The sequence below is a fragment of the Notolepis coatsorum genome (genome assembly GCF_963971535.1).
Source record: "Notolepis coatsorum genome assembly, chromosome: 2".
NCBI classification, from domain to species: domain Eukaryota; kingdom Metazoa; phylum Chordata; class Actinopteri; order Aulopiformes; family Paralepididae; genus Notolepis; species Notolepis coatsorum.
Genome location: NC_140166.1, coordinates 67163951 through 67182414, shown reverse-complemented (window position 1 = coordinate 67182414; position 18464 = coordinate 67163951). Strand labels below are relative to the sequence as shown.

At 43.1% G+C, this 18464-nt stretch overlaps 1 protein-coding gene across 1 annotated transcript in view; it reads right to left on the bottom strand.

Annotated features, from left to right (window-relative positions):
• Window positions 1-18464, bottom strand: part of cdh8 (cadherin 8) — a gene marked incomplete at both ends in the record, with an annotated part of 185999 nt that overhangs the window by 44178 nt on the left and 123357 nt on the right. The window contains 2 exon segments of the mRNA XM_084308206.1: window positions 6381-6546; window positions 12425-12667. Coding sequence (XP_084164332.1) covers window positions 6381-6546; window positions 12425-12667 — 409 coding nt within the window.

Here is an 18464-nt window from a genome sequence, read left to right as displayed (position 1 = left end):
AACAAACAACACATTGCAGCACCCACTCTCCACACTTTAGATCACCTAAACACACTTTATATTTATTGGTAAAGGATTTGCACTACAACTCGTACACCTTACTGTAAATTGTACCTAAATTGTACCTCATCCCATTTCTGCTTTGCACTATATAGTATTGTATATTAGTATATTGCATAGTATATTGTATATTGTATGGTAACTCAGTTACTTCTAGTCTGCATCGGACATTGTACATATGTCTATACTGAACACTGGGACCTCTATTTTTACTTCTTTTTACATGGTACTTTATTTTATTTCATACTTATCTTGTCTAGCACAGTCTCTGGAGCGTAACAGTAAGAAGCATTTTGTATAAAAGTATTCTGTACTTCTGTCTGACAACTATTAAAGAAACTTGAAACTCTATAGCCTCTGTCACAGTCTTTCAGAACAGGAAAAAAACAAGTTTCTCAGTTGAAAAAATTAAAATGTTCAACTACTCTAACAACTTGAGTGACGGTGAAACATGCAATGCCAAATGTCACATATGCACTCCTGGATAAAATAATAGACTGCAGAAACTAGAGTGGAATAAGGCTCAAAATGGAATCCAATAGAGTGCACCTGCAATCTTGTTTGGTTGGATGCATTAGGTACATCTGAGGGAGTGTTTCTTTTGTGTGTGGTGAGGTTACGAACGGGGTAAGTGAGTTCCAATTTGTCGAGAAGAATGAGACAGAGAATAGGTTACTCTTCCAAAACAGGTTCCACTGTTTATTAATAGGATGAGAGTATACAAGTACAGAGGAAGAGACTTAGGTCAGCGCTTTGTTCCAGCTGTAATCTTGTCCGTAGTTTTAGGTGTTGTGGGCCAGCAGTCCCTTGCAGGTTCATTGTTAAATGTTACCTACAGTATGTTTGTCAGTCGTGTATTGTTCCTGTCTTGTAAAGTAAACTGTTATCGTCACCACGTCGACTCCTATCTCATCTATATTCACTCTGCCACCTGGGTTCACCATGAAGAAGAAGCATAATCGTAACAGAATGAACCCGCCGCCTAACCTGAACCCGGCAGAGAGGAGAGACGGAGCGAGCTTCACGCTCGGTATCCTGGGCGCTTCTGTCCTGCGTGCCGACCAGGCGACCGCTCGGGATCTGGCACCATGGGACGCAGTGGCTGGGCCAGCGGCGCCGATGACATCGGGTGCTTGCGCCGTGGCCACTCCTGTGCTGGATCCCTGGATGGGGAGTCGGCTGGTCCGCAGGGGAGCGTCGGGGAAGGGGTGCGGATCCCGACGTCACAGCCCCAGGGGAGGGGGTTCCCAGGACCGCAGGTCTTCCTCGCCGGCCTGGTCGAGGTCTCCTCAGCCCTGGGAGGTTCCAGAGGACGAGCCACCACCATGGCAGACCTGGAGGACGACGCCGGATTCCGCTGCCGGAGGGACCCCGGTCGGGGGTCCTGCAACGCGTCCCGCTGCCAGGGAGGCTCCGGTTCGGGGTTCGGCGGTGGGTCTCGCCGCCGTGGAGACCCCAGCCCCAGGTCCTACTCCGGAGCCGTTACCCCTACCCTCCATCCTTCCCTGTTCCAGTCTTCCTCGTCAGCCCCCTTCTCCCGATCCAGTTCCCGCGAGCCCCATCCGTCGAACCCCCTTCCTCCCCCCACACCTCTTCGCTGATGCAGCTTCAGTCCCCCCCCACCCTTCCCGTTCCCGGGGGGCATGCTGGGCCGCCTGGGAGTCGACCTTCGAGGGCGGGGTACTGTAACACTTCCCCCGGTCCTGTGGGACCAGCCGGCAACCCTCCGCCCGGTTCGGTTGGTCCTGGACCCAGACATTCACAACCCCCCATCAATAACCCTCATATTGCCAACTTGTTAAATGTTACCTATGTTTGTCAGTCGTGTATTGTTCCTGTCTTGTAAAGTAAACTGTTATCGTCACCACGTCGACTCCTGTCTCATCTATATTCACTCTGCCACCTGGGTTCACCATGAAGAAGAAGCATAATTGTAACACGGGCGGGTTTCAAGTTTTGTTTTATATGTCACATATAAGGTACATGCACATTACAGTGAAATGCATGGTTCTGTATAAGCCCCCTAAGATTGTGTTTTCATACAGTAAAAAAAAGTTAAAAGAATAAAGACCAAACACTATACAACACATACAATATACAAAGTACAAAATGCTAAAATGAGGTAGACATAATATGACATATTTTATCTATTTATTACTGAAAGATTTGCACTATATTATAGTGCAAATATTTTAGTAATAAATAGATAAAATATGGTGTAGGGTTAAAGAAAAAAGTGTTTTAAAGTATCTAAAGTGAATATTAAAGATGAATGTTTAAAGTGAGTGTGTGCATGTAATGTAGATGTATGAGGTTAGTGTTGCATATTGTCATTGAGCATCCTGACGGCCTGGGGCTAGCAGCTCCTGGAGGTGCCATTTCCCTCCATTCCATTGTGTTTTTCTCTGTCATTCTCCAGCAGTGGTGGTCGATTGATGAATGATTTTTCGTAGGGATGTCCGATATTATCGGCCTACCGATATTGGCATTTAAATGTGATATCGGAAATGATCGGTATCGGTTTTTTACATTTATTTAACCTTTATTTACCCAGGCAAGCAAGTAAGAACAAATTCTTATTTTATTTATTGTAAAAAGTATGCATAATGTTGTGTTAATTCCACGACAAGAGATATGTAATGTTAATTACCTGAAATGATTCCATTTTGGGGGGGGGGGGGGGGGGGGATCCTGCATATATCGGTATCGGTTGATATCGGTATCGGAAATTAAAGAGTTGGACAATATCGGTATATCGGATATCGGTAAAAAAGCCAATATCGAACATCCCAAATTTTCCGCTTTGGTTCCGTCCTTGTTGTGGTCTATAGCTGTTTGGTAGTCACTCCTTATAGAGGCCGAATGGAGCCACACCAGGTTGTGTTTGAGGGACATTAGATGAAATTGCCTAATAATCACCCCTAGCAGTGATAATATTCCCGCTATGCTGGCGAGCCACTGCTGTGCGATTGTAGAGGAAACGACCACACCACAAATGGTTAACCCTTTCACTACCACACCACAAAGAGTTGAACCTATTCAGTTTTTCAGTCTGACCCACCCCCCATATTGTTGCTTTACTTCCCCTTTAATAGTGTATATTTGACATTTAATATATCGCTGCTGTCGGGACAAAACCTCATAACTCCAAAAACCCAACTTTTCAGCAGATGAAAAAAACTAACACAGATTTGAGGGTGAATAGAGTTAAGAGGTTTAGACAGATGATCGGTTTAATGCTTTCCCATTGTTTAAACTTTGTAAAACCCACACACACATATGGAGGATGATCTACGGAGTTGATTTATATAATAAAAAAAAAATAAAAAAATGGAGTTATGAGGTTTTGTCCCGACAGCAGCGATATTATACAAAATGTAAAAGGGATGTTTTTAAAGCGCATTGCATTGCAACTTTGTATCGTATGAAGTGTGCAATGTAAATTACGCTTGGTTGATGAATGAATGAATGAATGAATGAATGAATGAATGAATGAATGAATGAATGAATGAATGAATGAATGAATGAATGAATGAATGAATGAATGAATGAATGCACGAACGAATGAGCGAATGAGCGAATGAACGAATGAATACACAAAGGAGGCTTCAGTGCGTAGTTGGTCTCTTACTGCTATACCTGCTGCCGTTGAGCACTCGTGGAGCCAACAGATACAGCTGTCCATGTGGCCCATATGGTAATCATGCCTATTCTGTCTTTGTTTTGTGGGGGACGGGGACAGAAGAGTACAATTCAAGCTTCAAACTTCCACTCATTACCACACGGCATGACTCCAACACATGCCAAATAGATTGCAAAACCCCTGTTGGGAACCCCCCCCCCCTTTTAGCTAATTATTTCCCCAAATATCTATTAACTACGACGGCACTCAGATGGAGGCTGTGGAACACCCCCTACAGTCCATTAAGAACCAGTACACCGACCAGTAGACCAGCGGTTCGGGAGGTAGAGCTGTCGTCCGGTAATCCAGAGGTTCCCGGTTCGATTCTCGCTCCTCCGTGTGTGAGCAAGACAATTAAGCCCTAACTGCTCCCGATGAGCAGGTTGGCACCTTGCATGGTTGTGTGAGGGCATTGGACCCCAATCAATGAGTGTTGAGAATCAGGTAGACTCAGTTGATGAGGTGTATTAGCTTACATGGAACCCAGGAGAATTGGCGTGGAGAGGGTACTACTACTACTGTACTATTCAAGGGTACTACGACTATGCTTGCACCTCATGGTACCAAAGCACCTCAAAGGCGCTAAAAACAAGACTACAAACATCACAAAACAAACTGGTCAGACTACTGCTTGACCTTACTCCAAGAACACACCTCACCCCTGCCCATTTTGACTACCTAGGATGGCTTAGAGTAGACGACAGAGTACAGCAACTTGCAATGGGCCTGGTCTACAAGATACACTACACCACTAAGATACCCATGTACATGGTCGAAATACTTCCCAAAGATCAGTGAATACCACAACCACAACACCAGAGGGAGTTCCACAAATCATGTTCAACCCAGATTCGGCTAAAACAAGGGACTAAACACATTTTGCAATTATGCCACAACAATGTGGAATGCCATTAATATGAATTGAAAATGGGGGACCCTGATGTAAACAAGACAAACGTCTTTCTCTGGTCTGCATCCCCTTATACAATTGTGTGTATTGAGCCATACTGTATTGTACCCATTCTGCAATCTGTTAAATAAAGTTTTCATTCATCCATTCATTCATTCATTCATTCATTCATTCATTCATTCATTCATTCATTCATTCATTCATACCCACAGCCGTAAAATAATGTGATTCCCCACCCACCTTCAAAACCACTCTCAAAGAGCACCAATTTGCTGCAATTCGAAACTGGCCCCCGTAAATGTCCAAACCCCCCAACCCAACCCCACCCACCCACCCAACCCCCTCCTAATGTACAGTTTCCTCCCCCTCGAATGTATATATTTTGTTTACAATTTGGGATGGTGGAGGGATATACAATTATTCCACAGTTGCCTCCGCCGTCGGCGTGTGAATGTGTGATATATGTGTATATAAATGCACCATTTACCATGTACCATTTAGACTGATAATATTGTGTGGAGTAGTAGACCGTGCTTGGCTGCCGCCGTTGCATCTTAATAGGCTACTTACACCAATGGCTACGATTTTGAACTCGTCGATTTGGAAAATCGCTCAAGCTCTCCGCCGACGTGGAGCCAAACGGGATGAGAGATGGACTTGCGTACGAGCGCGGAGAGGACAGAAACGACAGAAACCTCTCGGTACTCTGCGGCCTGTGAGCTGAATAAACTGCCAGTGTCCATCAAAAGTATTGACTCAGAAAGACATTTTAAAAAAGATATGAAGAAATGCCTTAGTCACACAGGATGATGATATGCAGGTGTGCTGTAGACAATGTTTGTTTGTGTTATTGCATTTTTTTTTTACATTCATATTTACATTTTTCACAATGGACATTGTATTTATATGTCTTATTTGTGCACGGTGCATACTAGTCATCTTGTCCATTGTCCATTGTGAGGACCACAACGGAAATAAACCGTAAGGTTTTATTGTGTTTTGATCCTCGACGATTTTAGATTATATGTGATGGCTGTACATGTTGTGTACCGGTATTGTATGTAATTTTAGATTGTCAAATAAATTCAATCAATCAATTAACGGGATGAGAGACGAGCGTACGAGTGCGGAGGTGACAGAAACATGACGAGGGACGTGTGTACGAGTGAGGAGAGGGGGACAGAAACACCATGAGAGACGTGTGTACGAGTGTGGAGAGAGGACAGAAACTTGAAAAAAAAACATACGAACTAAAACAAAAAAGAACAAAAAAAGAACACAAAAAAACGAACGAAAAAAAAGAACGTAAAAAAATGTACTAACTAAAACGAAAACGAACGAAAAAATAGAACGCAAAAAAATTAACTAACTAAAACGAAAACGCAAAAAAACTAACGCAAAAAAACGAACGAACTAAAACAAAAACGCAAAAAAACGAACGAACTAAAACGAAAACGCAAAAAAACGAACGCACTAAAACAAAAACGCAAAAAAACTAACGAACTAAAACGAAAACGCAAAAAAAAGAACGCAAAACAATTAACTAACTAAAACGAAAACGCAAAAAAAGAACGCAAAAAAATTAACTAACTAAAACGAAAACGCAAAAAAAAAGAATGCAAAAAAAAGAACGAACTAAAACAAAAGTGTGGAGGGGACAGAAACACGATGAGAGACGTGTGTACGAGTGAGGAGAGGGGACAGAAACACGATGAGAGACGAGTGTACGAGTGCGGAGAGGGGACAGAAACACGATGAGGGACGTGTGTACGAGTGCGGAGAGGGGACAGAAACACGATGAGAGACGTGTGTACGAGTGCGGAGAGGACAGAAACACGATGAGAGACGTGTGTACGAGTGCGGAGAGGAAGAAGATCTCTTCTTCCAGGGAGTCCTGACCAACACGGCACACACCAAGTTTCAACATAAAACAGGGCATTAAACAAAAAACATACAATTCAAATATAAATACAGAAGGTCATTTGTGTGCAGTGGCAAGGAGCATAATCAGATCAACAATAGCATCAGGTAAAACAGTTACATGTTTCATAAAGGGCTAATCGTAGCATACCTTTAAAAGCATTCACAGGAAGTGCCTCTAGACAAAGTTGTACTTGCAGCGTATTCCATAAAAAGGGAGCATAGTGGGAGAATGCAGCTTTACCAAGCTCTGACTGCATCAAAGGAACATTTAAAAGCATCCCATTTGCTGCTCGTCTGGTATTAAAAAAGCAAGTATAAAAGGACAGAAGTCTGGAGATATATAAGGGCAGCTTACCTAGCAATGACTTAAGGATAAAAATCAACATGTGTGATTGTCTTCTTTGGTACAGAGAGGACCATCCTAAGGACTGATACACAGTGCAGTGGTGGGTGCGAGAGCCTGCACCCATTACAAAACGTATGGCAGTATGGTACGCAGAATCTAGCTTTTTAAGCAGGGAGGAAGGAGCATGCATATAGATCACATCGCCATAGTCTAATACAGGCAGAAAGGAACAATTCTCTTCCTGGCTTCAGACGGGAAACATTTCTTTAACCGGAAGAAAAAGCCCAGTTTACGAGTGCGGAGAGGACAGAAACGGGATGAGAGATGTGCGTCTCTCAACCCAAACCCCCCATCACCCCACCCCCCCCCACCCCCTCCTAATGTACAGTCCCCTCCCCAGCATATGTGTATATTCTCTGTCAGGATCTATGGGTAACAGTACTGTATATGTGCATATCGTATATGTCACAAATGTAACAGTACTATATACCTGTATGTCATGTATGTCCCTATATGACATAAATGTCATGATGTCATGTATGTTGTGTATGTCATAAATGTCACTATGAATTGAAAATGGGGGACCCTGATGTAAACAAGACAAACGTCTTTCTCTGGTCTGCATCCCAGCCGTACTGTATTGTACCCATTCTGCAATCTGTTAAATAAAGTTTTCATTCATTTGTTCATTCGTACGAGTGCGGAGAGGGGACATACACGAGTGATTACAAAACGCCCTTGCACTTTGAGCGTGGGCGTGACAGTGTGTGTGTAACCCTAACAGGGACGCATGCTGTTGGCATGAAAAGTGACATAAAATATATCATGGACACGTCTCTCAAGGAATAGGCTCAAGGAAATAAATGTTGTCGATAATCAGACTATGACTTATGGTACGCAAAGTACCAATACATTTTATGAAATATACACACATCTCACTTAAGCATATGAGACCTACTGCACGTATATACCCATGTTTGGGGGTGCAGGCAAAAAGGTCAACCGTAGATGCCGCATAAAGAAAGCTGTGACCCTAAAGATTAATTTGGGATGCATTTTATCACTGTGGGTCAATTTCATCTAGTCATAAATATGTAATAAACATTGTGTTTTGATTTGTGACTATTCAATTTTTTTACATTTAGAGTGTTTAAGGGCATGGGGCACTATTAAGTAAACATATGACAGCCATTCCCTAACAAAATTATTTGTAATAGATTAATGCAACAGGTTTTGGGCTGATACCAATAATTACACAGATTCCTATCTCAGAGTTAACTAAATCAATGTCTTCACATTATGTATTTTTTTTTTCTAATTAGGCTGTCACAACTAAAAACAACAATATACAGTAGAATGTCAATTATATACATAGCAGCTTAATTGGAATCCCAGTCTTACAAGAACTCTGCAAAAATACGATAACCAAATATTTAGATTAGATCAGATTTGATAAAAATGTATTGTCATCATGCACCACAAGTACCGTACTATGTAAATACGTTTGGCATCCAACCAGAGTGCACATTTTACAGTAAAGTGCAATAGTAATATACAATGTACAGGTGAGTAAACTGGGTATAAAATATATAAATTAATACTACAGAGTGTAGTGCTAATCAGGTGTATGTACAGAGTTGTAATATGAATTATTATATAATATTATTATTATATGTATATATGTATTATTATATTAATATGTACAGTATATTAATATGTACAGTATATTAATATGTACAGTGATACAGGTGTAAAGACAATGTGGTAGTAAGTCATACTGGCCAGCAGCATAACTATTAAGAGTAGGTAAGGGATATGTACAGATACTATATATAGTAACTACATATAATGCATGTGTATACTGTATGTAAAATGATCATGTGGAGTATGTACACACAGATTTGTATAGATATATTATATATATACGGTAAGAACAGATATACGTGTATAAATAAATATATATATATATATATATATATATATATATATATATATATATATATATATATATATATATATATATATATATATATATATAGTTAGTAGTTATGGTTATACAGGTTATATGGTATAAGTAAGGTGTATAAGTAGGTATATTCATATATATATGTGGTAAATATAAATATGTAAAAGTATACGGTACAGCACTATTGTACATGCTATCATACAGAGTTATATGGGTAAACTATAGTATGAGTCAATACCATATTCCATATTCAATATCCATATTTGTAGCCTTACTTTTTTCAATCAACTATGGCACACGCTTCTGTACTGTACAAGGCATAGTTTAGGATGCAGCCTTGCAGTGACAAGTATGTTCACAATTTTAATCTTTAATCTTAATTCAATCTCTTAATTCTTAAACCTTTTTACGATTCAAAACGGAAAAACATTAAGAGTAAACATAAACCGTGACTGAATGTAAAATTAAAATGCTCTTCTGAGAACCGTGCAGTTGTCCACAGTGATTGTGTGCTTCATGTTATCAACCATAAAGAAACACTTGGCACCTCTGATAGATGACTCACAAAATGTACGTTTATATACTTAAAAGCAAGTCACATGTGCTATAGCCTGGGGCTATCTCTTGTAGGGGGGAAATAGCTCTGTGTCAGGGCAATTTCATAGTTATCTTTGAATGTTCCTTTTCACCCTCTGTTCGATGGCTTCTCTGGGGTTGGCAGGCAATGAATGCAATGTGTCCTAAACACTCATGTGCACGAAGGCAGCAGTCACTTCTCCAGGAGAATTAAACGGTGCCTTTGGAAAGGGGCTATTTTAAAATCTCTTAACACCTCCTCAATACATTCTACGAATCAGACTGGCTGCCTTTTTGGCCTTCGGACACTCACAGGTTATAGCCACGGTCCATTCTTACAATGGCGCACTCGACATGTTGAAAAGCACAACATACATGGTTAGTTGTCTAGGCCTACTGTACGTGTGTGTGACTTCGCTTTGGAACCATGTGAGTGTATTGAGATGTGTTGACCCTCTGTTTTCATGCCATTCAGTTGGCTACAGAATACACCTTCAATATATACTTTAATCAAGAACTCATGAATACCTCCTAAGGACCAGACCCCGAGATGCACCCCTATGCAGTATGGAACTCCCCTCTCCTATGTACCCTATTCAGTATGGAACTCCCCTCTCCTATGTACCCTATTCAGTATGGAACTCCCCTCTCTCATGTACCCTATACAGTAGGCAACTAAAGGCAAACTAGAAGGATACAACATTTAGACACATAGAAACTAGTTCATACCCTAGTTTTTCGGAAAAGGCAGGCTGCCACAAATGAGTTGCTTTGCAATGTACATCTTTCAGAGACACATTTACTCTCGTACACACAAATGTAATAGAGCGTCTATTGCGATCGGATCTGCCGTAAATACAATTAAAACGACTAAATAAATGCACGTTGGTTTGACGACGACACCGATAACAACACTGTTTGACAAAAAAGAAAGAAAGAAAGAAAGAAATAACGACAAACGCTGTGGTGGTGGGAGCGGTGACAAGAAATGAGGTCAGACAGAGGAGGAGGCAAAAGATGATGTGGAGATGTGTGTGTTTCTGCTCCTCCGTTACCAGGGGAGGGACACACCACACCACACCACACACAACCTTAGGGTACAATTGCTTTTCCAGCAATCTCATCACTAAACATAAAGATGCTACCGGAAACCTGCCCTGCTCTGCACAGCTAGCCAATCTACGGAAACCACCGGCCGCTATACCCGGTCCGCCGTGCAATTACACACAACCTGTTGAGAGTGTTGTCGCGGGAATGCGGCGGCCGGCGAGTGAGTCACAGGAGAATTAATGAAATGCCAAGGTGGTGGAGGAAGAGAAATTGCCTGTATAACCTATCCTCAAGGTGCCCTTGTGGTGTTTTTTTCCAGAATAAGTCACACAAGTGGGGTAACGGCGGCGGCCACGCGCCCAGTCCACGGCGCTAAAGAGAGAGAAGTTTTGTGCCGCGCGACTCTGAATACAGCTCCTCGGCGGCGCTTGTTATGGAAAGGAACAGCCGATGACATTGCGGGTTACAGGAGGGGAACGAGATCATAATTGACCACTGCACTTCCGCGTTACATGGAGCTCGTGTGTAACACGGAGTGCTCCCTTCCCCCCTTCCGCCGCTTTCTCCCACATTCACATTTACATTGGGTCATTTAGCTGAACGCTTTTATCCAAAGCGACTTACAAGTTCTGTACGACAAGTCATCAGGAAGGGCACAACTCTATCAGCTGAGTAACAATGTTCATCAAAGTGTTGAGTGCTACAGTGTAGGTTGGTTGATTAGGACAAGTGCATGATGACAGTAGGGTTAGTTAGGGTTAGATTATTATTATTTATTTTGTCTTTTAAGATTCCGATTTCCGATTTTATTTCTCCCACAAACTCAAAATAACGGAAGAGTTGCGGTGGTCTATTGAGCGTCGTCTCATCGCCACGCCCTCCACTGAACTGAAGTCATTATGCTATGGAAAAGACTGAAATGATAATCTTGCTCCGCATCCCTCTATTCTTCCATTTACTTCAAATAACCTATACTACACACAAAGTCTATTGAACTATTTCAAATACAGCACGCTGCTGTATTGCTTTTGTCCATCTTGCTCCCATCCATTGTGAGAGGGAACACTAGTACCTATACTGTATGTTTATCAATCTCTAGAGGAAGGCTGGTCCACGCTCTGACAGCCTGACTGACCAGACGTACGGTGTGAGGAAGAGGCACGACACTCTCTATCAAAACACCCACAGTATCATCATCAGTCTAAAAAACTGTTCACTATGGTGCCGTTCATCAGACCTGGCGATACAGTACATAATAGGCCACTGTAGAGGTTTTTAGACAGAACGTCGTATACATTTCTATACACGTTTTCAATTCTTAGTGAGTGCCTGCATGGTCTCTGCAATCAGTGTCCAAATGAGGAATCCGTTGAACAGGCATCGAGTTCAAGTGAAAACTAGCTCATTAGCTAATTCTGGCACATTTACATTGATGTGGAAACTGAAGATGTTGATTAATGTGCACTGTGTCCCTGGGTAAAAAAATAATAAATAACTTCACTTAAAAGTTGAACAACAAAATGGCAGTTTTAGCGGGTGGGAAGCCGGTGGGGGTATGTGTCCTGGTCGCTTTAAACTGCGACTCCTACTGGTCTGTCGGGGCGCCTGTTCAGCAGGGAGGGGATCTGGGGGACATAGCATGAACCTCCGCACGCGTTACGTTCCCCCAGTGAGAGTCCTCGCTGTCAGGTGAAAAGAAGCGTGTATCGGAGGAGGCATGTGGTAGTTCTACACCCTCCTCAGGCCGACAGTGGGGCAATGCGTGCAACAACCAGGAAGGGAATTGGCATAACGACTAAATTGGGATGGGTGAAAAAAAAGTGAGAACAAAAATATATAAAAAAATAAATAAAATACAAATAAGAATTGAACAACCGTCAAGTTGAACCACCGGGGTCCTCTTTACCTGACGAGGCTGCTGGTGGAGTCCGGGTCTCGGGCGGCGACGGTGCCTATGACCGCGTTGACGGGGGCGTTCTCGTTCACCTCCAGCAGGTACACGGGCCGGGAGAAGACGGGCGGCTCGTCGGAGTCCTCCACCACGATCTTCACCGTGGCCGTGTCCTTGAAAGGCCCGCCGCTGCTGAGCTCGAAGCGCACGTTGGCGGCCTCCACCTTCAGCGTGTAGGCCCTCTTGCTCTCGAAGTCCAGCGGCTGCAACGACACAAAGATAGATAGATTGATTATATTAGGCGTGTGACGGTTTTGAAGACACGGTTCGGTACGGGTTTTCGGTACAGTAGGGGGGAAAGTTTGGCTTTCCATGATGTTCCACTCAGGGGTGATGTAGTGTGTGCGGTAACTAATTGTACTTGTAGGGTTGTCGACGAATTATTCTATATTGAAATTAATAATCAACTTAAAAAAATTAAAAAAAATTATAATAATTATATTAGATTGTGAAAGAAACAGCCCGCGGTGGGCGGTCGTTAGTGGTTAACACACCGTTGTATTTCGTTGGGTACACTACACAGCCGTTCGGTATGGTGCGGTACACACTGAAACGGTACGGTTCGGTACGGATACGGGCACCTTTACACCCATAATAGATAGAGATCTTTATTGATAATGAAACATATATATAGTATACATATAAAGCTCACCGTTATCAAAAAGATAAAAACACAATAAAGCTTACAGCTTATTTCCATTGCGGTCCTTCATATGTCTGTGAGTAAAATGTAGTGGTGGGTGTCTGCCTGGATGTGTGTAGGTGTATGAGAGTATAAGTGCGTGATACAACATGCACTTATTAGAGCCTGTGGGTATAGTGAGGGTGTGCCCACCACGCAGGGGGGGGAGGAAGACAAAATACAGTAAAATACAGTAAAAAAAAGGAGATAAAACACAGTAAAAATAATCAGATACAATAAAAAACAATTAATACAAAATAAGAAGAAGGAATGCAAATGAGGTTTGTGAAGTTTAATAAAGGCAGGCAGTAAGAGATGGACCGAGACATTTTTCAAAAAAAGAAAAAAATTATAATTATTATTTTACATAAGTGTAATACCATCTTGCCTTATACTGTCAAAATATGATGAAAAATAAATAAATAAACCGAAGAAAACCAAATGAGCTCCCAGTGGTTTAACTCAGGACTTAATGACAACTACTGTTGTCTCCTCAGAGATTGCACATGCTTCCTCACAAGGCACTGTGCTGAAAATCCGAGCGGGAAGAAAAATGTGAATTATTAACGATAACCACAACTTCACCTCAGGGATATGTGTCAGTGTGTGTGTATGCGTGTGTGTGTGTGTGTGTGTGTGTGTGTGTGTGTGTGTGTGTGTGTGTGTGTGTGTGTGTGTGTGTGTGTGTGTGTGTGTGTGTGTGTGTGTGTGTGTGTGTGTGTGTGTGTGTGTGTGTGTGTGTGTGTGCGTGCGGTGCGTGCGTGCGTGCGTGCGTGCGTGTGTATGTGCGTGTGCGTGCGTGCGTGCGTGCGTGTGTGTGTGTGTTTGTGTGTGAGCATGTTTGCAATAACACCTAGCTTCACTAACATGGCACCGGTCCTGAAGCCTGACACAGGAGCAAATCAAATGAATGTAATGCTATCACAGGTACACCCGGCTCCTTAATGTGTTAGTAAATCATAAAATAATGTCATTTCTAGGCGGCTGGGTGGCGCTCGTCACCAACGCAAGAGACACTGGTATCGAATCCAGCTGTCAGCGTTGCTTCCGGCTTGGCCGGCCATCATACTGGCTCGATTGGCAGAGTCAGCGGGAGGGAAGCCGGTGGGGTGGTATTCTGGTCGTTGTAAACAGCGACTCCTACAGTTCGGTTGGGGCGCCTGCACAGCGAGGGAAGGATCTAAGAGAGGTAGTGTGACCTTCCACACGTTACACTCTCTCAGTGAGAGTCCGCGCTGCCAGGTGAAAAGAAGCGGTGGGCTGGCTACACATGAGTCTCCGCCCTCCCGGACCGACTGTAGGGGGTAGAGTGCGCAACGACCAGGAAGGGGATTGGGAATTGGCATAACGACTAACATTGGGAGGGGAGAAAAACGGAAAAATAAGGGGGGGGGGGGGAAGATAATAAAAAAATAAATAAAAAAATAATGTAATTTCTGTGTTTGTGTGTTAGAAATATAATTTTGTGAACTTGTGTTCTTTCAAATCGTCCTGGTATTTCTCTCAATGATGGCTGATAATTATTAATAAAGGACAAGGACAATGTGATTTATTCTTTTTTATTTTCAACATTGGCTACAAAAAAAGTCCAACACCTACACCAATGCACCAATGCAATTCTCTCCAATGCCCCCCCCCCCCCCCCCCCAAGTCACAGGGCCGTATTGTTGCTTTGGTCAGCATTGTACCTTTTCCCTCGACTCCAGTGTAATTCATTCTCTGAGACCAGTCTGTTGTGTTTACTACTGTACATCGATACATCGATAGTGCTGGTAGCCTTTAGAAGTATGCATTTTGCAATAACTACAACGCCCCCGTTTTTCATGATAATACAGTATGATATTTAAAACCGGAGACATACGTATGTGCCTGTGAGCTGTATTTAACGATCTGTGATCTGTGCTCGCCTGGGTTCAAAACCAACATGGGTAAATGTTCATTTAGGTTTGCTGGAGCGACAAACTGGGATATGTTGCCTTTGCCGTTAAAGAGTACAAGCAGCCGGCACGTTTTTAAGAAAAAGGTCAAAACCTGGCTCCTTGAAAATGTGAAAGCTTAAGAATGTTACATGTTCATGTAAATAGTATGTACCGATGCTATTTGTTGTATTGTTTTATTATGTCTGAGACCAAGGACCACAATGGAAATAAGTCCATGCTTTTATTGTGCCTATCCTTGACGTTTTGCTTGAGATGCATGTCATGTGTTTTTAACTGAATATCAAAGAAATCAACGGTAATATATATCTTTTTGGCATTTTACTGCTTTATTTCAGACAGGCCCGACAGAGAGGAAGGTTGGGAGAAGACATGGGGGAAAGACATGCGGCAAAGGTCGCCGGGGTCCGGGAGTCTACAGTACGTGGTGTGCCACCCAGCCGCCCCAAATCAACGATTTTTAGCATACAATGTGACCAGTGAGCGCAGTGGAGAATGCACTCGCCTACCACCGCAGAGACTCTGGGATCGAATCCAGCTGTCAGCGGTACCTCCGGCTTGGTCAGTCGTCCCTACTAACACAATTGGCAGTGTTGGCGGGTGGGAAGCTGGTGGGTGAGGTATGTGTCCTGGTCGTTGTAAACAGCGACTCCTACTGGTCGGTCGGGGCAGCTGTTCAGCAGGAGGGGATCGGGGGGTAAATAGCGTGAACCTCCGCACGCGTTACATTCCCCCAGTGAGTGTCCTTGCTGTCAGGTGAAAAGAAGCGGCTGGCTGACTCCACATGTATCGGAGGAGGCATGTGGTAGTTCTACACCCTCCCTAGGCTGACAGTGGGACAATGCCCGCAACGACCAGGAAGGGAATTGGCATAATGACTAAATTGGGGATGGGAGCAAAGAATACAGAAAAAAAGTGAGAAAAAAAATGTATTATAAAAAAAGAGAGTAGAGGAAACGCATTGTAGGTTTTGATCCTTTTCCATGTTAAGAAAAAACAATAAAACCATCACGTCACGATCACAACCACAGAGCATATAAAAACAGGTGCCAATGACTTTTCAGGAAAAAGTGTAATTTAACAGCGAGAGAAAAGAAACCAGCAGTAGGCCTATATTGAAAGTGTAAAGGTCTCGTTCTAATTACTGCGCGACGGCAGTGAGGATGAGTTCGTCTCTCTCTCTCTTTACACCCGGCTCATCGTCAAGTTACATCTGCAACAAAAAAAAAATCTCGGCGTCCTCCCCGTCTCCAAGGACGCCCCGGACTGTCATTCCAGAGTGTTATTCCGAATCACCTCTGGATGGTCTTATACTACTAGAATAATGGGATCAAGTCACTTCCACGCTCCATAACCAGGATTTATAGGGAAATCAAAACTGGGGCTTGCCGCTTGAGGGGATGAGAGTTGGCCAAGGGGACCGAGCGAGAGGCTACAGGGAGAGCGAGGGACAAAAGAGGAATGTATTTAGTTAGCTAGAGAGGGAGAGAGAGAGAGAGAGAGAGAGAGAGAGAGAGAGAGAGAGAGAGAGAGAGAGAGAGAGAGAGAGAGAGAGAGAGAGAGAGAGAGAGAGAGAGAGAGAGAGAGAGAGAGAGAGAGAGAGAGTCTCTTGTGGGCCGCTGTAGGTCGGGCCAGGGCAGAGCTTGAGGCTGGGGCAGGTCCAGCGGCCTGGAGGGAGGGGTCCCAGCTGTGAGGGAACAGCAGCTGGGGGATAGAGAGGGAGCTGGGGGGGGGGTACCGGCCTACACGGCCCACTCCTCCTCCTCCGTGGTCTGAGCAGCAGCTATTTGGAGCACTTTCATTATTAACCTCCCCCTCCTTCTTGTTCTCCTCCTCCTCCTTTTCATCTCTTTCCTGCTCGCTCCATCTCTCCTCTCCGTCTGTGCCGAGCGAGAAGAGAGACCGGCTGGACCTCGGGCCAACACGAGAGAGAGAGAGAGAGAGAGAGAGAGAGAGAGAGAGAGAGAGAGAGAGAGAGAGAGAGGAGAGAGAGAGAGAGAGAGAGAGAGAGAGAGAGAGAGAGAGAGAGAGACTACTACGCGCTTGTGGGTGGCTAGTCAGAATGATGACACAAAGATGGAGGGGATCCCTTGTGTTTGACAGACTATTATTTTAAATTAATTCTAAGGCACCAAAAGGAAGAATGACTGCATGCTTATAGGATGTACCAGATAGGATGTACCAGATAGGATGTACCGGATGATAGGATGTACCCTACAATTCTACTGAGAGGGAGGTTTGCCCTGAGTGGGAGGTTCGAAGGGTCAAAGTGGGTATAAAACAGGAGGGAAGACTGTCAGGTTTTATACTGTGGATACCAAACAGAGAAGGTACAGTAAAGACGACTTTGAACTGTTGAACAGTAATCCAGAACAATTTTATTGCACTGTAAAAAAAAATGTTTTTAATCTACTCTATTCTACTATTTTATTGCGCTGCACTATTGCACTATTGCACTATTTTACTTACTCTTTTTATTATTGTCTATTTAAAACTGAATCAAACCATAAACAAGGTGGCCTGTTGGGATGGTAGATCCTAATGTGAAAAACTGTGATTTTATATGTCTGCACTTTATGTGCTCATTTTATGCCTTATGTCTTTTTTCTGTTGTGAAGCACTTTGAGCTGCAGTTTCTGTATGAAAGGTTTATTATTATTATTATTATTATTATTATTATTATTATTATTATTATTATTATTATTATTATTATTATTATTATTATTATTATTATTATTATTATTATTATTATTATTATTATTATTATTATTATTATTATTATTATTATTATTATTATTATTATTATTATTACTTCAGTTAAAAACACTGGTCCTCCTGTGTAGCGAGCGGCCGTATGGTCTGCTCCACCCCGAGGACGAGGAGGGGCAGCAGTGGTGCGGGAGCAGCCAGGTTTACCGGCTCGGCAGATGGCAGACGGCATCAAGTATGCCGTCCATTTTCAGCGAAGAGAGGACGTACAAGCGAACACGCGTGCGTTCTGCCCCAGCGGGGCAAACAAACGGCGCTCGATCTCACGGAACCTCACCCCGGTGGTGCATGGTTACACGCGGCGCACGAGCCTCAGAGAACATTTCAGCTTTAGCGTGTGTTGCTCTGGAACTGCAAAGTGTTTTTTGTCATGTAACATGGGAGGGGAGGCATGTCTTTGTAGTAGTAGTAATAGTAGTAGTAGTAGTAGTAGTAGTAGTAGCAGTAGCAGTAGCAGTAGTAGTAGTAGTAGTAGTAGTAGTAGTAGCAGTAGCAGTAGTAGTAGTAGTAGTAGTAGTAGCAGCAGTAGTAGTGGTAGTAGTAGTAGTAGTAGTAGTAGTAGTAGTAGTAGTAGTAGTAGTAGTAGTAGTAGTAGTAGTAGTAGTAGTAGTA